At 44.5% G+C, this 15,474-nt stretch overlaps 1 protein-coding gene across 1 annotated transcript; it reads right to left on the bottom strand.

Moving 5' to 3' along the window:
• Positions 1–3,640: 3,640 nt before the first annotated feature.
• Positions 3,641–14,015, bottom strand: LOC106885281 (aldose reductase-like). Its single transcript, XM_014937320.1, has 10 exons — positions 13,858–14,015; positions 13,014–13,181; positions 12,375–12,491; positions 10,958–11,035; positions 10,456–10,578; positions 6,835–6,941; positions 6,588–6,669; positions 5,965–6,048; positions 5,062–5,144; positions 3,641–4,291 (listed from the first exon to the last, which is right to left on the bottom strand). The coding sequence occupies exons 1-10, from the start codon at positions 13,921–13,923 to the stop codon at positions 4,249–4,251; spliced, it is 951 nt and encodes a 316-aa protein (XP_014792806.1). The 5' UTR covers positions 13,924–14,015; the 3' UTR covers positions 3,641–4,248.
• Between the last annotated feature and the right edge of the window lie 1,459 nt (positions 14,016–15,474).

Below are 15,474 nucleotides of genomic sequence, written 5' to 3'. Positions count from 1 at the left end.
ATTCACAAGGTCACTGAACAAGAAGTTACCTGATGGCTGTTAAACACAAGAGCTCTTAAACTGCTGCCAGAATATTTTAAGAGCACACCGCTGCAACGCTCAACTTACACACCTTATCAACTTGGTTTGGCCCCAGTTGGAGACAGGATACTGCTGCAGTAGGTACTTAGTCTGATTCAGTTTAGCTGTTTTTGTGAGCAGCTATCAGCTGGCTTGTGATCAGGCTTATTTCAGTTCAGAAAAGATAGTATATTCCACTCAGTATTTTTTTCCTTAAGAATCTGGAAAAAAGATGCAGTTTTGCAGATGTTTGTACTAGTGATCACGTACAATGCACTTTAACAAATTAAAATGCAAAACCAACATGGCCTATGAAAGAGTTTTAAAAGTTGCCTCTCAGCTTAAATGAGCAAGGTCTGCCAGAATAAGGGAGGGCTCCATACTTTTTAAGTGACCAAGGACAAGGCAGAGGGAGGTTTGACAAATAGTTACTGACAGTTTACAGCTGACGAACTAGGGGAGTATTAAGTGATTAAAAAGATACAATCATTTGCCCCAGTCAACTGTTCTGTGTCCCAATAAAGAAAAAGTCTCCATATTTCTAGTTGTATCTTCAGCATAGTGAGAGCAGATTAAAAATTCAACTACAGGATTTTCTTTTCCTGTTTTGAATAACAGTTTCCTGTGCCCCAGATTTCACAACTCTGCACAAATGCTACACTTGTGTCAGTCTTGTGACTTCAACAAGAAAAAAAGATCTTGCCTCCTCTTCCTCACAGAAAGACCAAATTACAGAGCATCATATAAGAAGTGATTTTAGCCAGGCAGGCTTGTGTGTTTATCTTCCAGTATCAGAAGTCAAGCCATTTTCTCCCAAAGGAACATCAAGTGCAACCTGAAGCACCCTGTGCCTGTAAGACTATTTGTGGTGTCCTGCCTCCAACTAGTGAGATGTCAATTTCAGCTGCTACTTGTTTTCTAAAAAAAAAAAAATATAAAAATGAGACTCCTCTAATGAGATAATTGCCATTTTCTCTACCTGTTTTCCCTGATAAATCAGTTCATCATTCTTTGCTACTATGGAAATAGATCTGCTCTGTCATAGCCATTTTCTTTCAACATGGAAAAAGGTCTGCTTCTCTGGTATCATTTAAAGCAGTGAAAGTGCAGCTGGAAGTGAAACAAGTTTTGAATTTGAATACTGATTCTACCAGTCCCAAGAACACATGGAGCCGAACGACAAGTTCTTAAATCAAACACACAAAACAAAAAACAACCACTTTTCATTGGAAGAGCTACAAGATTGTATTTGTCCTTAAAAATGTCTTTGATCAGAAACACAGAGATCCGTCAAATCACAATACAAAAACAAATGCTGTGAACAGTTGTAGCAGGAAGAGCTCAGTTTGCAGGAATGCTGGGCTCCGGATATCTAATTCTTTGATCTTTCCACTTCACCTTTTAGGAGATGAAAAGAATTGTAGGCAGAGAGCGTGGCACAAGTATGGGGGTACAACAGACTTTTATTTTACCATAACAACCCCCAGATCAACCTAGATGAAACAAAGACTTGACTGCAGTCTAGAAGACTGGCTCTTCCTCTGTCTCAGCCTTATTTAATTATACCTGGCCTTGCAGCAATCCAAAAACCATTATGGGTGCCAGGGTTTTCTATTGCTCCCTTCCCACTTCTCATCCTTTCTGCCAACAGCCTGCTTTCTGTTCAAGCTTACGCATAGCTGTCCCTTCGCACAGGTGTTTCTCTGTTTTTTCTCTATTCCAACCCTCCCTTTTCACCACACATCCAAGCCCTCTGCTGGTTAAGGGCTGCACTGTGTCCCAGAACGACCCTTTCCAAATTCTTTCCCTCTAAGTCATCCAGCAAAACACAGAGAGGGCCTGTTACAATACCCCTCCACCCCGAGCACTAGCTGCTCTTCCTTCTGCTGCCGAGCAGCCCGCCTCAAAGTCCTCTCCAGTAAAATTCCTACTCCGAGAATGGAAAATTTCAGGCACAAACTTTATGAAAGTTACAGTGAAATGAAAACAGGGGAAATTAACAGAACCTGATGTACTATTTTGGAAACCCTGACCTTCAACCTAACTTTTTGCCAGAACACAACTGTCACAAAAATGTTATTTCCGAGCAAGTCAACATTGCCCCAAACAGTTTTCTGTCACAGCTCAGACTCATCTAAGAAAATTAGCTGCTCTGCTTTTTTTTAGATGCCTTTGGGCTTTCATTTATCACATTATAGATACACAGAAACACTTGTACAGCTGAAGCTTTTTGTATTATTTGCTTTTAAGCCCAGAATTTAGAGTGATTAAATTCAATTTATGTTAGGGGAATCAGCATTAGAGGAGAATATTGCTTAGAGTCAGACATTGACTCTCTCCTCCCTCCTTGTGTTTTAAGTTAACTCAATCTTGTTTGTTCAGCCTGTTGCAAATTATTCTGACCAAAAACACGTTGCATGTAAAGTCTGGCATCAGCGATGGTGGAAAGATTTAAGAGAAGCATTTGAAGATAATAAAATCTGCTTTTTCTATATAGTGTATAGTATTTAACAGAAAGAAATATTTTAAGTTATTAGGACTCCTTAGTACCTTTTTATCAGTACCAGGAAACAAATCACCTACTTTGCAAACAGGTTAAGAACAACTGCCTTCGTGGCACATTTTACCCTGGCTGAGCTCCCTTTAAGGTACACTATGCTACACAGTTATGGAATCAGAATCCTACCTTACATTTACCATTTAGGGGTGGTTATGCATGAACAGCTCTGGTGTCTCCCTTCCTTCATCTGTTCAGAAATCTCCCTTTCTGCCAGGCCTGCACAACCTCCTTCAGAGGACAGTTCACAATAACTCAGACCTTGGAAAAAAAAAGTTACAAGAACATACAAGAAAATCACCCAACACTAGCCACTATTTTTACAAGTGCCTAAAGCAACTATCAAGAAGGCAAAAAATACTTCAAACCCATTACTGACAAGTATTGTGAAAACCATTAAGAACCCAAGGGACAAGCACATCTCACATGTCAAAATTTGGGTATAAGTCTATTTTTCTGTCCTCCCAGAACAAAGTTTCTGATCTGCTAGTTTATGACACAGGATTTTCTTGGAAACCTATTTTTACTACATTTGCAAGTGGTAGCCTGCACAAGCACAGCATTCTTTCCTGCATCACGTGCTGCCTGCCCAGAAAGGGCAAGTTTTCTACTGCTTACTAGAAGAATCCCATAGGATGCTGTGTAGGCTTCATGTCTTCAAAGGAATGAGTTTTCTACCAGCCAAAGTATACTATCAGTATATATCCATACATCAGTAAAATAAAGACAGATTTAAACATTAGTGGATTAGCTGTCAGACACATCAAAAGAGCTCTGAGGAGAGGCTCAAGCACTCAAGAGCCACCACAGGTTCATCACACTCAAGAGTTCCACATGTGCACTAGCAGGAGAACAGCAGATAGCCAGCAGGTCATGCCTAAGAAATTAACATCAACAGCAGATGATTTCTTGGGGAACAGTAGTTTTTCTTGCTTTTGTGTGATCTCTGGAGACAGCTGATACAATACAGCTACTCCAGCATTCCTACTGTTAGAGCATTGCTGAAATAACCATCTCATTACACACAGTAATGAAACTTGTATTTTATTATAAGCAAAACCAGCTTTTATATCAACAAGAAACCAGGACCTATACGTTTTTCTAAGAGCTACCCATGTAGAAACTGCTGTACATAGAAATTGACTTGTACTTTCAATTAGAGGAAAAAAAAGCATGGAGTGTTACAAAGAAACAAAACCAAACCCAAAAGTAATCAAAAAAAAAACCAGACCTCATTAATTACATGAAAATCTGCCAATATCCTGGTCCTTCCAGACAACAATAGTCACTATCTCCGATTCATAGTATTCCAAAATAAAAGTGACTGCTTGTTCAAACTTTCTCAATATTTTCTGCTTACCAATTCCAGATATGCAGTTTGGCAAAGACAATCTACTAGTCCACACAGTGTGCTCTTCAGAACCATTTTAGCATTTCCTTCTTCCAAAAAAAAAAAAAAAAAAAAAAAAAGAAAAAGTCACCGAGTACATATACTGCATCTTTGTAGGGGGAAAAGAAAAAAAAAAAAGGCAGGGGGAAGGTGTCTGATGCAGTGAGAAAGCAACGTAGACAACTCATAGGCAACAGCAGAAGCTTATCTGGGAAGTCTGGAGAAAGGCAGGAAACCATCTTCAGTATTCTGCATTGAAAGGGTACTCCTTGTGAGTCTTGCACCTGAAGGAAATCAAAGAGGAAAGATTATCTCATGTCTGCAAGATACTACATGCAGCTGTAATCACTGCAAAAAGCCACCAAGAGAGGAGCTGAACTCTATGAAAGCAGAGTCTGTTTCTTCATTTCTTCTGTTTTCCTTGGTGACATGCTGCCTTTGTAAACAGAAAGATTCTTCTCAGCATTTCAAGATATGCAACTTGGGTGCTTCGTAGGCAACTAATGCAATGTTTCACTGTTTACTGCCATAAAGACCTTTTTTGCAGCCTTCTAAAGATCTTGTATCTGGCTTTAGGCTTCCAACTTGCAAATCTTCATGTTACTTTTTTTGAATGTTCACTCATGTTCCCAACCACTCCCAAAGAACATACTGTCAGTTTTTATAATAAACCTAAGGCTCATCACAGAAAGACAAAATACTCAAGTATAGTTAATCAACAACTTTTATCTACATCATGCTCATTTCTCCAATATAGATGACAAAATTTTTGAATAAGAAGCCTCCTGTTGCAATTCTACAGAGTTTCTGCAAAACTACAGAAAGTTTCTTGGAGAATGAACTAAAAATGAAATTTTGCTTTATGCTCATTGCAATTTGGTTCATAACACGAACATTTAAATCTTACTCTGAAAAGTTATTTTGAGGATGACCCCTTTGGAAATTGAGTTTGCATATTCTGAATTTCAACCAAGACTAGTATCAATAACTTTATACACTGAACTATGACATACTGATAACAGCTTGAAGAAAGAAAACAACCACTGCCACTTACGTGCTCATTGCACAGGCTCTCCAGTTTCTATTAAAGCTGAGAATGGTTGCCATCTCCTCTTTAGTCAATTCAAAGTCAAACACCTAACAAGAGAAACAGCTGGGAATCACCTCTTCGAACAAACCAGAAACTGTAAGCAAAAATCACAAAATTACAGAACAAGTCCACAGTGTAGGGGTGCTTCTTAGAAGAAATCACTGCTTCACGAAGGAGGGAAAGGAAAAAGGCTGCTCTCTGGATTTCTGAGACTTCACTAGCTGGAGAAGGGGCAGTAGGTAAGCAGGAATAGGAAGGAATTAAAAAAACCCAACAAATCTGAAGTTGCAGTTACATGTGCCAGCTGTTTTAAGAAGTCTAGAGAACACTTCATGTTGCAGAATGCCCCCATCCTCCATTTGTGAAAAACACAGCTTTCTGTCCTATTACAAAGCAACACATTCAAGGCTTTCATATTCCACTTAATGCAACTATCTTCCAAAATCCAAATACTGGTTTCAGTCAAGGACCACCGAATTAAAAGCAGCGACATGGTTTCTGGACACCAGGACTATTTTCTCAACAGTGCTTGCTTTACATAAGTCTTTTGTAGTGTGCTACTGTACTCGGGCCCCAGGCAAGCTCTGCCAGATGACTCATCCACGTGGCATAGAAGAGGAAGCATCCTATAACGTGACTGCTAAGATAACCAGCACAGTGTTTCCAAAAGCTTTGCTCACTCCTGCTCTCCAACTGCAACCTTAAGGTTAACCCTCAGTAGACTGTAGGTAAACAGAGAAAAAAAGCCCAGTCCTCTTGCCTGAGGAAGCCTTAGGAAGGGTGTGAAAGGATCACTGCTTGCTCTGCAGGGGGAAGACATGCCATTTGTGAACATGCCATGCCCCCAGCTCACTCATAGTCACTCACCTTGAAGTTCTCCACGATGCGCTGTGGTGTGACAGACTTGGGAATCACAATCACATTTCTCTGGATGTGGAACCGAATGAGGACCTGCAAGAGCCAAACCACCAAGTCAGAGAGAGGATGGCTTTTGTTCTATGGCAAGCAGAGCCTGTTCCAGCAGTTCTTTGCTGCAATTTGTATAATTCAGCAGAACTAGCCTATTTGTGCAGAGTTGCATTTCAAACCATACACAAATTCTAAGCAGCATTTTCTGAAGTGCAAATAGAGAAGTGGTAGAGTCGCACAGAGGCAGACTCCCTTCTCATCCAATTTAGTGACACTCAAGTTTTCTCCTTCCCACCTAGACTCTCAGTAGGCTATACAAGGCTTCGCTTCTCTGCAACAGGACTTGAGATTTTAAGAGTGAAACATCAAAGCATCAGAAGATGGGTCAAGAAAAATGTTTCTTGTTGATAGTGAAGGAGCCCTTGCAAGCATGTGTTGAAGGCCACATAACAAACCTGCGTTGCTACTTAACATCACAGAAGAGCACCACAGGTGACAGGGAAGAGTCAGCCTGTCCTTTACTTTGTCATTATCTGTCCTGTGTGACAGGAAGGGGTACCCACGATCTGACATCTACATACCTGTGCTGGGGTTTTGTTGTGCTTGGCTGCAATCTCTTTGATCTTGGGGTCATCCAGAAGGGAAGGATCCTCTGGCTTAGCCCTACACAGCAGAAAGAAGATTAGTTGCAAGAAACCTCTGGAGATCCAACCTAGCAGAGATCCAGATCTGGATGAATGGATCTCTCCCATGAATGGAGACTTGTAGTCTCCAAGTTTCAAGCATAATCCATACCAGCTCCCTTGCAAAGCAAAAAGCAAACCTCACCAGGGTCTGTCAGGAGAGCCCAGGGGGCTGTACGCTGTCACAGCAATCCCTTTGGATTGACAGTACTTGATGAGCTTCTCCTGGGTAAGGTATGGATGACATTCAACCTGCCAACATAAGGGTATAGAGATTGACAGTGATTTAACCGCTTTAACATGTTCCAGAGATTTGTTTTTAATCAAATCAAAGGCTGATTATCGTTCTAACTTACAGTCTCTGTGTGATATTACACAGCCTTTGTTTTACTGTACATTGCCACCCCTTTCTACTATTGGTAGTAGTTCTCCTTGCAGTGAAGGGTCCAAGGACTGTAACACCACTCCCTGAAACTCTGCTGATCCATATAATCTCCAACACGTGGAATGAGCAGCTACATAATTGCTTAAGCGGGACAATTCAGTAAAATGCACACACAAGAGAACTGTAAAATCATAACAATAGGATAGCAAACCCGTAAGTACAAAGTTCTCTTTTCATCCTTAGTTAAGCATGCTGATGTTTGTTTTTTGGTTTGGTTTTTTTTTTTAAAAACGACTACCATATTAACCTCAATACCAGTATTGTTTCACTCATTTCTATTTGCTTTGTGTCAATACTCACACTGAATACCTCCAGTCTGCAAACAGTGAGAATGGCTGCCTGCTACAGATTTCAGTCCTTCAGCTTACAGTACATTACAGGGTTTTTATAGACACAGATGTACTTGCCATGAATTTCCATGAGAATATCTACATAACACAATACAGACTCCTTAACAGTGGATCTGTATTCTGCCAAGCTAAGGCACATGTATACAGTATGGAACGGGAACTATTTGTGTGTCAGGAGGCTGCAAATGAACATGAACATTTGATACTTTGTATAGAGGAACTTTAAGTAGAGTTACACAGCAGGGAGCACCACTTTCCTTTCAGCAGGCAACAGCAAGAACCTTTTTGACTACACTGTCATTCGAGCCTTCCTCAGCCTGCTGCTGCATTGCCAGGCAAGTCCCTGGGAACTTGTGCTTCTGGCAGGTGGAGCAAGAGACTGCCAAACATGGGATCAGTTTACAGCCTGGAGTGCTTTATTTGTATTTCTAGCTGGCTGCTGTGGTCAGAAGCCTGCTGTTCCCCTTCTGGAGCATGCTGGAATATGACACAACAGGACCCATCACTCAGTTTTTGGGGCAGATAACATATTTATTTTGCTTCAGCAGCTCCAGAAACACAACTACTACACAAGTAACAGACCAGACAGTTATTTTCTCAGCTATTAAATAGGTAGAGTTTGTGATAAGCCAGGCAAAGTCACCCTTCCCTGTAGCACTCAAGTTGAAAGACTTCCGAGCTACATTATCTAGTCTTATGTTTGGACCAGGATGAAAAGCCCATGATGTGCATTTAAACAAATATCTTAAGCTATTGCAATCCACACTGTGTAATAATGATCAAGTACTCAAGAGTCAGATTTCCTTACTGAACTAAGTACTGCTATCATTGTAATGCAATTACTACCTTGCCAAATTAATTTCTCTCCACGTATGAAACTGCTGTGCATACTGACTGCATTCAAATTAAGAATGGGAATGATGCCAAACACAGGGATTGCACTGAAACTTCTGCACAGAGTGTTTGCAGGAAGCATTATCACTATTAGGCCAATTGGTGCTAATAACCGACAAGATTGCAGGCTTTCATGCATTTCTTAAAAAGCAGTAACTTTTGAAGGACAGGGACCAAAGACCTATTGTTCTGAGCATAACTTGATTACAGTAATCAGAGCACTTGAGTACATTTCCAAGTGCGAGAGATATAAGGTCAGCAACCTCTGTGCAAGAGACAAGGGTAATTATCAACTACAGTGATAGTAGCAATAAGGTGAGGCAGATATTGAAAGATAACATAAGACATCACAGAGAGAGATATCCTAAGTATCCTAAAAGTACATTGGGACTGATTATGAAGATACACAGTAGAGAACCATTAGTTTTGGACTTGTGAATGTTTCAGTTTTATAGACTTCCAGAGAACAATAATATTTGCTTTCTAAAAAAAAAAAAAGGTGTTAAAATCCCTTTTCAGCACATATGCTTAAGCTACCACGATAAATTAACCAGTTCTTGTAATCAGTATCAATAACTGAGACTCCAGTCCTTCAAACACCATGGCAATCAAGGACAAGCCTAGCTAGACCCCACAGGGGGCTATCCTGGGGCCTGTCCTCTTCAACAACTTGTGCCAGGCAATGATCTTGTCAACTTTGCAAGTGATGCCAAATTGGGGAACAACTAGTCAATACACTCAACATACCAGTCAATACACTCTGACACTTCAGAGTGACCCACTGAGGCAGGAAGAACAGGCCAAGAGAAGTCTTACTAAATTCAACAACGCTGCACACAGAGCCCTGCTCCTGGGAAGGAAAGGTCCCTGGAAATAACACAGGCTGGAGCCTGAGTACCTGGAAAGTAACTATGCTAGAAATGACCTGGGGGCCATAGTAGGCTGAGCTGAACACGAGCCAGAAGCAAGCCCTGGCAGCAGGAATGCTGGCAGAAAATTGTGGGAAGTGATCCTCGGCCTCTACTTAGCACTTACTAGACCATCTTTACAATACTGTATCCAGTTTTATCCCTTCCCAGCCCCCTCAATAGAAAAGAGATTGACAGACTGTCATGAATTCAGCAGCAGTACACCAGCACAGCTGGAGAACCTCTTGTTGGGTTCTTGTTGGGAAAGGCTAAGGGAGCTGGGCTTGTTGAGCTTGGAGAAGCAAAGGCTTCAGGTCTCCCAGCAGCAGCTTTTCAGTATCTAAACCAAGGTAACCCAAAAGATGAGCCAAGCTTTCCAGTGGGGCATCAGGACAAGAGACAACAAGCTTAAGTTAAAACAAGAGAAGTTGAGACTGGATGTAGGAAGACTCCTTCCCTCCCCCATGCACCCAAGGCAGAGGGGTCAGGCAGTGGAGAACACCGCCAGGAGAGGCTGTGCAGTCTCCATCCTTACAAGTTTTCAAGACTGATAAAGCCCTGGGCAACTTGGTCTGATCTCACAGTTGATGCTGCTCTGAGCTGTGAATTACAGCATATTATCTCCCAAGGTCTCCTGCCATCTGAGTTTCCCTGAGATTTTATTTGAGTGGTGTCTATATACCTGCACAATTCTCTATGGCCTACTTTGTAACTCCATTTCCTCCTTCCTTTCAAGCCTCATTAAGTCTATAATCAGTCCATAAAGCATGTTCCTCTTCAGTTCCCTCAGTCACCCGCAACAGGAACTACCCTCTCCACAGAACAGTTGCAAAAAGGTCATCCAATTCTGTTAGGTGCTCATATACATATATACACAAGGTTTTACTCTACTACAAGGAAGTTTTTAAAGCTCATCCGAGTTCCCTGATCCCCCCAAAAAGAGGGATTCTGGAGCTGCTCCTTGCCAAATTTCTAAGCAGTACAGCAGAAAGTCCATACAGACCCAGCATCCTGTGCATCCAGAAATAGGATAAGATTGAAAGAACATACTGTCTCTACTCCATTCTCTCTATAATCTCATTTCATAATAAGATCTTGGCAGTTTTTAAAGAATTAAAAACAGAAACAAAACCACACAAATGTTTGCCTGCAGTCACTTTGCAACTTACCTGGTTATTTGCAGGCTTGTACTTCAGTCCGGGCTTGTTCAAGATTCTTTCAATCTGCTCATGGTTGAAGTTGGAGATACCAATGGCTTTTACCAGACCAGCATCCACCAGCTCTTCCATGGCCTAACAGGAAGAAAAGCAAAGTCAGCATCTAGTATACATGACAGGGGCTGAAGAACATGTTCTTCCTCACATGGCTTATTTACTGCATGAGAAGTACAAAATAAGCATTAAGATTTTTCAGAGTCTGAGGAAAAAAAAAACAGCACTAGTATTTGTCCTATGTGTCCCATTTCACCAAATCTCAGGGACTCATTCTTGGAGATTGTGGAAATTTACAGCAAGTTACAAGTGGAAAATACCCAACAACCCACTATTGTACCAGTGACCTCTTTCAAGCAGTTTTACATACATGAGACAATTTAGACTGCTGAAGGTATAAAAACATGGAAGAGACTGCTGGAGGCAGAAGACTCAATTCTCCTGCTGTGGCTGAACTTACCTCCCACGTATGCAGGATATCTGTGTTGCTGGGTATTGACATGCCTTTGTCATCTGTGGGAAACAGCTCCTCTCCTGCCTGTCAGTGAGAGAGAAAATGCTTGAAACACTCTTTGGTGGGAATTTAGCCTGAAGACCATGGTACTACAACCTTCTACTGCAGAACATACTAATACTTACTATCTACATATGTATTAGGTAATACTAATACTCATTATCTATATTCTTCAGCTTTTTCTTTTACTTTCACATGGGATTATGGTATTTTTGCCCACAGCCATCCCAATAAGGACCGGCACACTTGCTGGACAACATCCTCTGGCTCATAAAAATACATGTAGTGAAACATAACTCTTGTAGAGTTACAGACAGTTTACAAGTTTACCTTCTGTATTACAAAAATAAGCAATTCTTCTGTGGACATAATGAAGTGTTTTATTGAAATGAGTACTAAGGACCCGCTTAAGATCTGAAACACGTTCAATCTATATTGGACCAGATCTGCTGATAGGTCTTTCATAGGGAGATTCATTGTTTAAGTTCCTGGCATAGGAAATGTTGCAACAGCCCGAATCCCAGTTGGGACTACATGCCAGGCATCAGCTTCATTCAAAACCAGTTGTCTTCTACTGATACTTTACTACACCGCAACACATTTTCACTTTGATAGTTCTGTCCACATGAACTGTTTTTCATAGCATCTGTATTTTTAAAATTAGTTTGTCTCAGAAGCAACAAGTAGAAAGGAGGTTTTGATCAGTCTCTAACAGAAACACTAAGCTTAGAAATATTCAAACTGAGACATGCAGTCTCAGTTCCTTTGCATGCAGTCAGTAAAAGAATTAGGAACTAAAAAGTTTCACCTTTTGAAATAAGTCCAAGGTCTGTGGAACACTAAGGCTCCTACAGCAAAGGTGTCAGTTCAATCTGTACTGTATTAAAGGACTCAGTGATTAAAGACAGAAATGGAAGACAGAAACATTCTCTTGTTCTGTGATTCTGTAACATGCAGAGGAAAGAACTTCTGTCAGGCCGCAAAGCACAGCCCTCCTTCCCACAAAGAGAGAACCACACCATTGTCAGCTGAGCATATGTTGGATTTGTGGAAGACAACACAATAATCAAAGAGAGGGCAATATAACTTAGGCTTGTAGCCAGGAAACCCACTCCTAGCTCAAGGTTCACCTCTTCCATGATCAAAAGGGCAGAGGATGCTGTGCAAGCAGGAATCTCAGAGGCAGGGATGAACAGCCTAGCTCGCATGGCCAGAGTAAAGCTGAACAGCAGAGCAGTGCTGGTACACAACAGACACACCATGATCTGTGTCGGTTGGAGCAATTACCGGGCTGTAAAGCCATATAGCGCTTCAAAATTGCCAGTCACAGCAAACAAAGCCAAAGGCATTGCTGTTACTGTACCTTAAAACCAAGAGGCCAGTGGATGAGGTAGAGATCCAGGTAATCCAGTTTCAAGGCAGCAAGAGTCTTCTGGCAGGCTCCCTTCACCAGAGGCTTGTCATGAAATGTGCACCACAGCTAGAGACAAAAAACAAAGGCACACTGTGACTTCCTGGGTTAAGCCTCTTCAAACCCTTCTGTCCTCTTCAGGAGAGTGTCCCCTTTGGAAGGGATGGGGAACTAGGTCATCCTACTGATCTTCAAACAAGGCTTGCCCTGTGAGCAGGACTGCCCTGTGATACCAAAGGCAATATGTGCAGCGGCAACACATGATTGAACGGTGTTATGGCTGACGGAAGCAGTCTGGCTTCATTAATCAGGACTTCATTTAAAAACCACCCACTAGATGGTCAGATACTACAAGAGCAAAGGCAGCATAACTTCACGCCAGGAAAACTTTAAAGTATCGCCCACATCAGTGCTGCATACTCTGCATAACTCTCCATACAGGATGAAGCAATGTAGGAAGCTTATCTCAGGAGTGCCTTAAGCGATGCCTGAATCATTCCATGCTGCACCACAGAGAAGGAAAGTAAAGGAGTGGGGGGTTACTATGAAAAGACAGGCGTCTCCTGGGTTCCTATACCACCAGACCCATACCTTACTGACAACAAAGAGGTCCTCTCGTTTCACAACACCTTCCTTGATTTTCTGCTGGATCCCATCCCCAACTTCATTCTCATTTTGATACACGTAGGCACAGTCAAAGTGACGGTAGCCAGCATCAATGGCAGCCATCACTGCAGCTGTTACTTTTCCTGGTGGAGACTGGAAAAAACAATATCCAAGAAGCTCTAATTAATCTGTATCAAAGACCTCCTTCCTAGCAGGATTAAGAAAGCCACCCCAAATAAAAGAAAGCAAAAAAAACCCCACCAACAGCAGTAGGAAGACCCTCAGTTTTCCCTGCAGTGTTCTTTGAGCACATATACAGCTTGAATGTCAACTCCTGAGCTTAAAGCCACCTCCAGCCATTCTTCTGTCACCCCACTCCACTCCCAGCCAAGGGCTCACCCCAAAATCTTTGCCCAGACGAGGCCCCAACAGCAGGGCCGGTTCCCCAGAGCGGGGCCGAGGCCTCCCCACCGCTCTGAGGAGAAGCCCTGGGCAGCTGCCAGCCACAGGAAAGGGGAGTCTCAGCCCCGCAGAGGGGCCTCGGCCCAAGCCCCCGCGACCCTCGGTGCCACCGTGCCCAGAGGGGAGCCCTGCCCGGGATGGCGACGGGGGCCTGCGCTCGGAGGGCCTGGGCCTAGGCCGCCCCCCCCCCTCACCCCCTTCCTTCCCCCCGTCTCTCCCTCCTCAGTGCGGGGCCGGGGAAAGGGCGCCTCAGTGCGCGGTCGGTAACGGGCCGGGCCCCGGCTACGCACAGCCGGCCGGCCGCAGCCGCCCTCCCGCCGCCAGCCACGGGTTGAGGAGGGGGGGCACCGCCGCGACCCCCCGTTACCTTCCATGTGCCCAGCCCCAGGATGGGCATCTTGGCCCCGGTGTTCAGCTGCACGTAAGTCGCCATGGCCTCTCACACAGACCCACAAACGGCACCACCGCAAAATCGGCCGCCTCAGCGCCTTTAATAGCGGCGGGGCCTGCCCCGCCCCGGCGCGGAGGAGGGGAGGGGATGGCGGGGCGGTGCCGCAGCTGCACCCCGGCGGGGCCTCCGGGACCACGGAGCCCGTGGTGGGCGCCCGGGGTGGCGGCTGAGGGCTGAAGTAGGCCCGGTCTGCAAGTAGGCCCTGTCTGCGACCCCCCCCCCGGGGGCTGAGCTGGGTTGGGTGCGCGGTGCTCGGCTCCTTTCCCGTCACATCTTGTCCGTCCCCGGGATGGGGGTGGCAGAGGGGACATGAAGGAGATGGCGTCTCCTCGCCCCCTGAGAGCGGTGTGCATGTGGCCTGCCGTGGGGCTCAGCCCCTTGCAGGAGCAGCGTGTCCCCAGCCGTGGTGGGGATGGTGGCCTGGGGATGGTCCCCCCCCCCCAACTTTGTCACAGCCTTGTCACCCCGTGTGCTGGTAGAGCGAGGGCGGCTGGAGAAACATCAGGGTGGGTGGCTCCTGAGAGCAGGGAGAACCTGTTCCCCGCTACAAAGGGGACTGATGAAGGGAGAGTGAGCTGTGCTTTAGGAGTAATTCAGCACAAAGTGAGTTTAAAAAACCCCCACACTTTAGTTTGGATGTCTGGAGAGGGTTTTTCTTTTTTTGAAGTGTTTTGAAAGTCGCAGAAGAGGGGGGGGCGGCTTTCTAATGCCTGACATACTGATGGAATTGTCCCTCAGCCCTTTCGGGAGGTGCGGAGGGCATTGCAGAATAAAATGCATGATTGTAATCGTTACCGCGGGAGGTGGCCAACCATCTGGCATCCCGAAGCCGGCTCTGATGACGTTTTTTTTTTGCAGACAAGCGGGTGCTGTTCTGCTGGGGAGGTTGCCAGAGCAGTGGAAAAAAACCTGGCTTGCCCGGGAGGCTTCGCTGGTGGCTCAGAGGTGGAGAAGTGTCCTCAGGTGTGAGCGGTGGCTGCGGGTGCCTCTCCCACAGCAGAGGCCCCTGCTCTCCCTGCGGCTCGGCATCTATTTATTTATTTATTTATTTGCTCCATTTAACTAAGGGCGGGCAAGGTAATTGGTTTTCCTCTTTAATGTCCCTCCTGTTTCGTGTCAGTGCCGCCGGCTGTCCCCCGGGGTGGGATGTGATGTGTTTTCACTCAGATCACGAAAACCGTTGCATAACCCCGGTGCTTATCTCTCGCCGCTGGGGTTAGGTTTTCCCTGGCGGTTTCTCCTCAGAGAGGTGTTCTCCATCTCCTCAGAGAGGTGTTCTCCATCTCCTCGCTGCCAAGAGGCTTTGGGCAGGAGTTCCAGATTTTGGTTTTTGCTGTTGGCACCCTTGAGCGGGAGACTTTCCGCTCAAAGCTGTGAGGCACATCAGCTTTTGGCTGTTGACCTCCTCCCATTTCGCTGTTGACCTCCTCCCAAGGCCCGTTCCGTGGCAGCAGGGCCTTGGGGGAAGAAGAAGTACTGCAGGTGTCACTGGGTGACAGCCAGCCCGGTAAATCCTCCGCGCAGTGTCCTTGA

Source organism: Calidris pugnax, unplaced genomic scaffold (genome assembly GCF_001431845.1).
Source record: "Calidris pugnax isolate Ruff unplaced genomic scaffold, ASM143184v1 scaffold1, whole genome shotgun sequence".
In the NCBI taxonomy this organism is placed as follows: domain Eukaryota; kingdom Metazoa; phylum Chordata; class Aves; order Charadriiformes; family Scolopacidae; genus Calidris; species Calidris pugnax.
The sequence above is the reverse complement of the archived record's forward strand: the minus strand, read 5'-3'. Positions and strand labels throughout refer to the sequence as shown.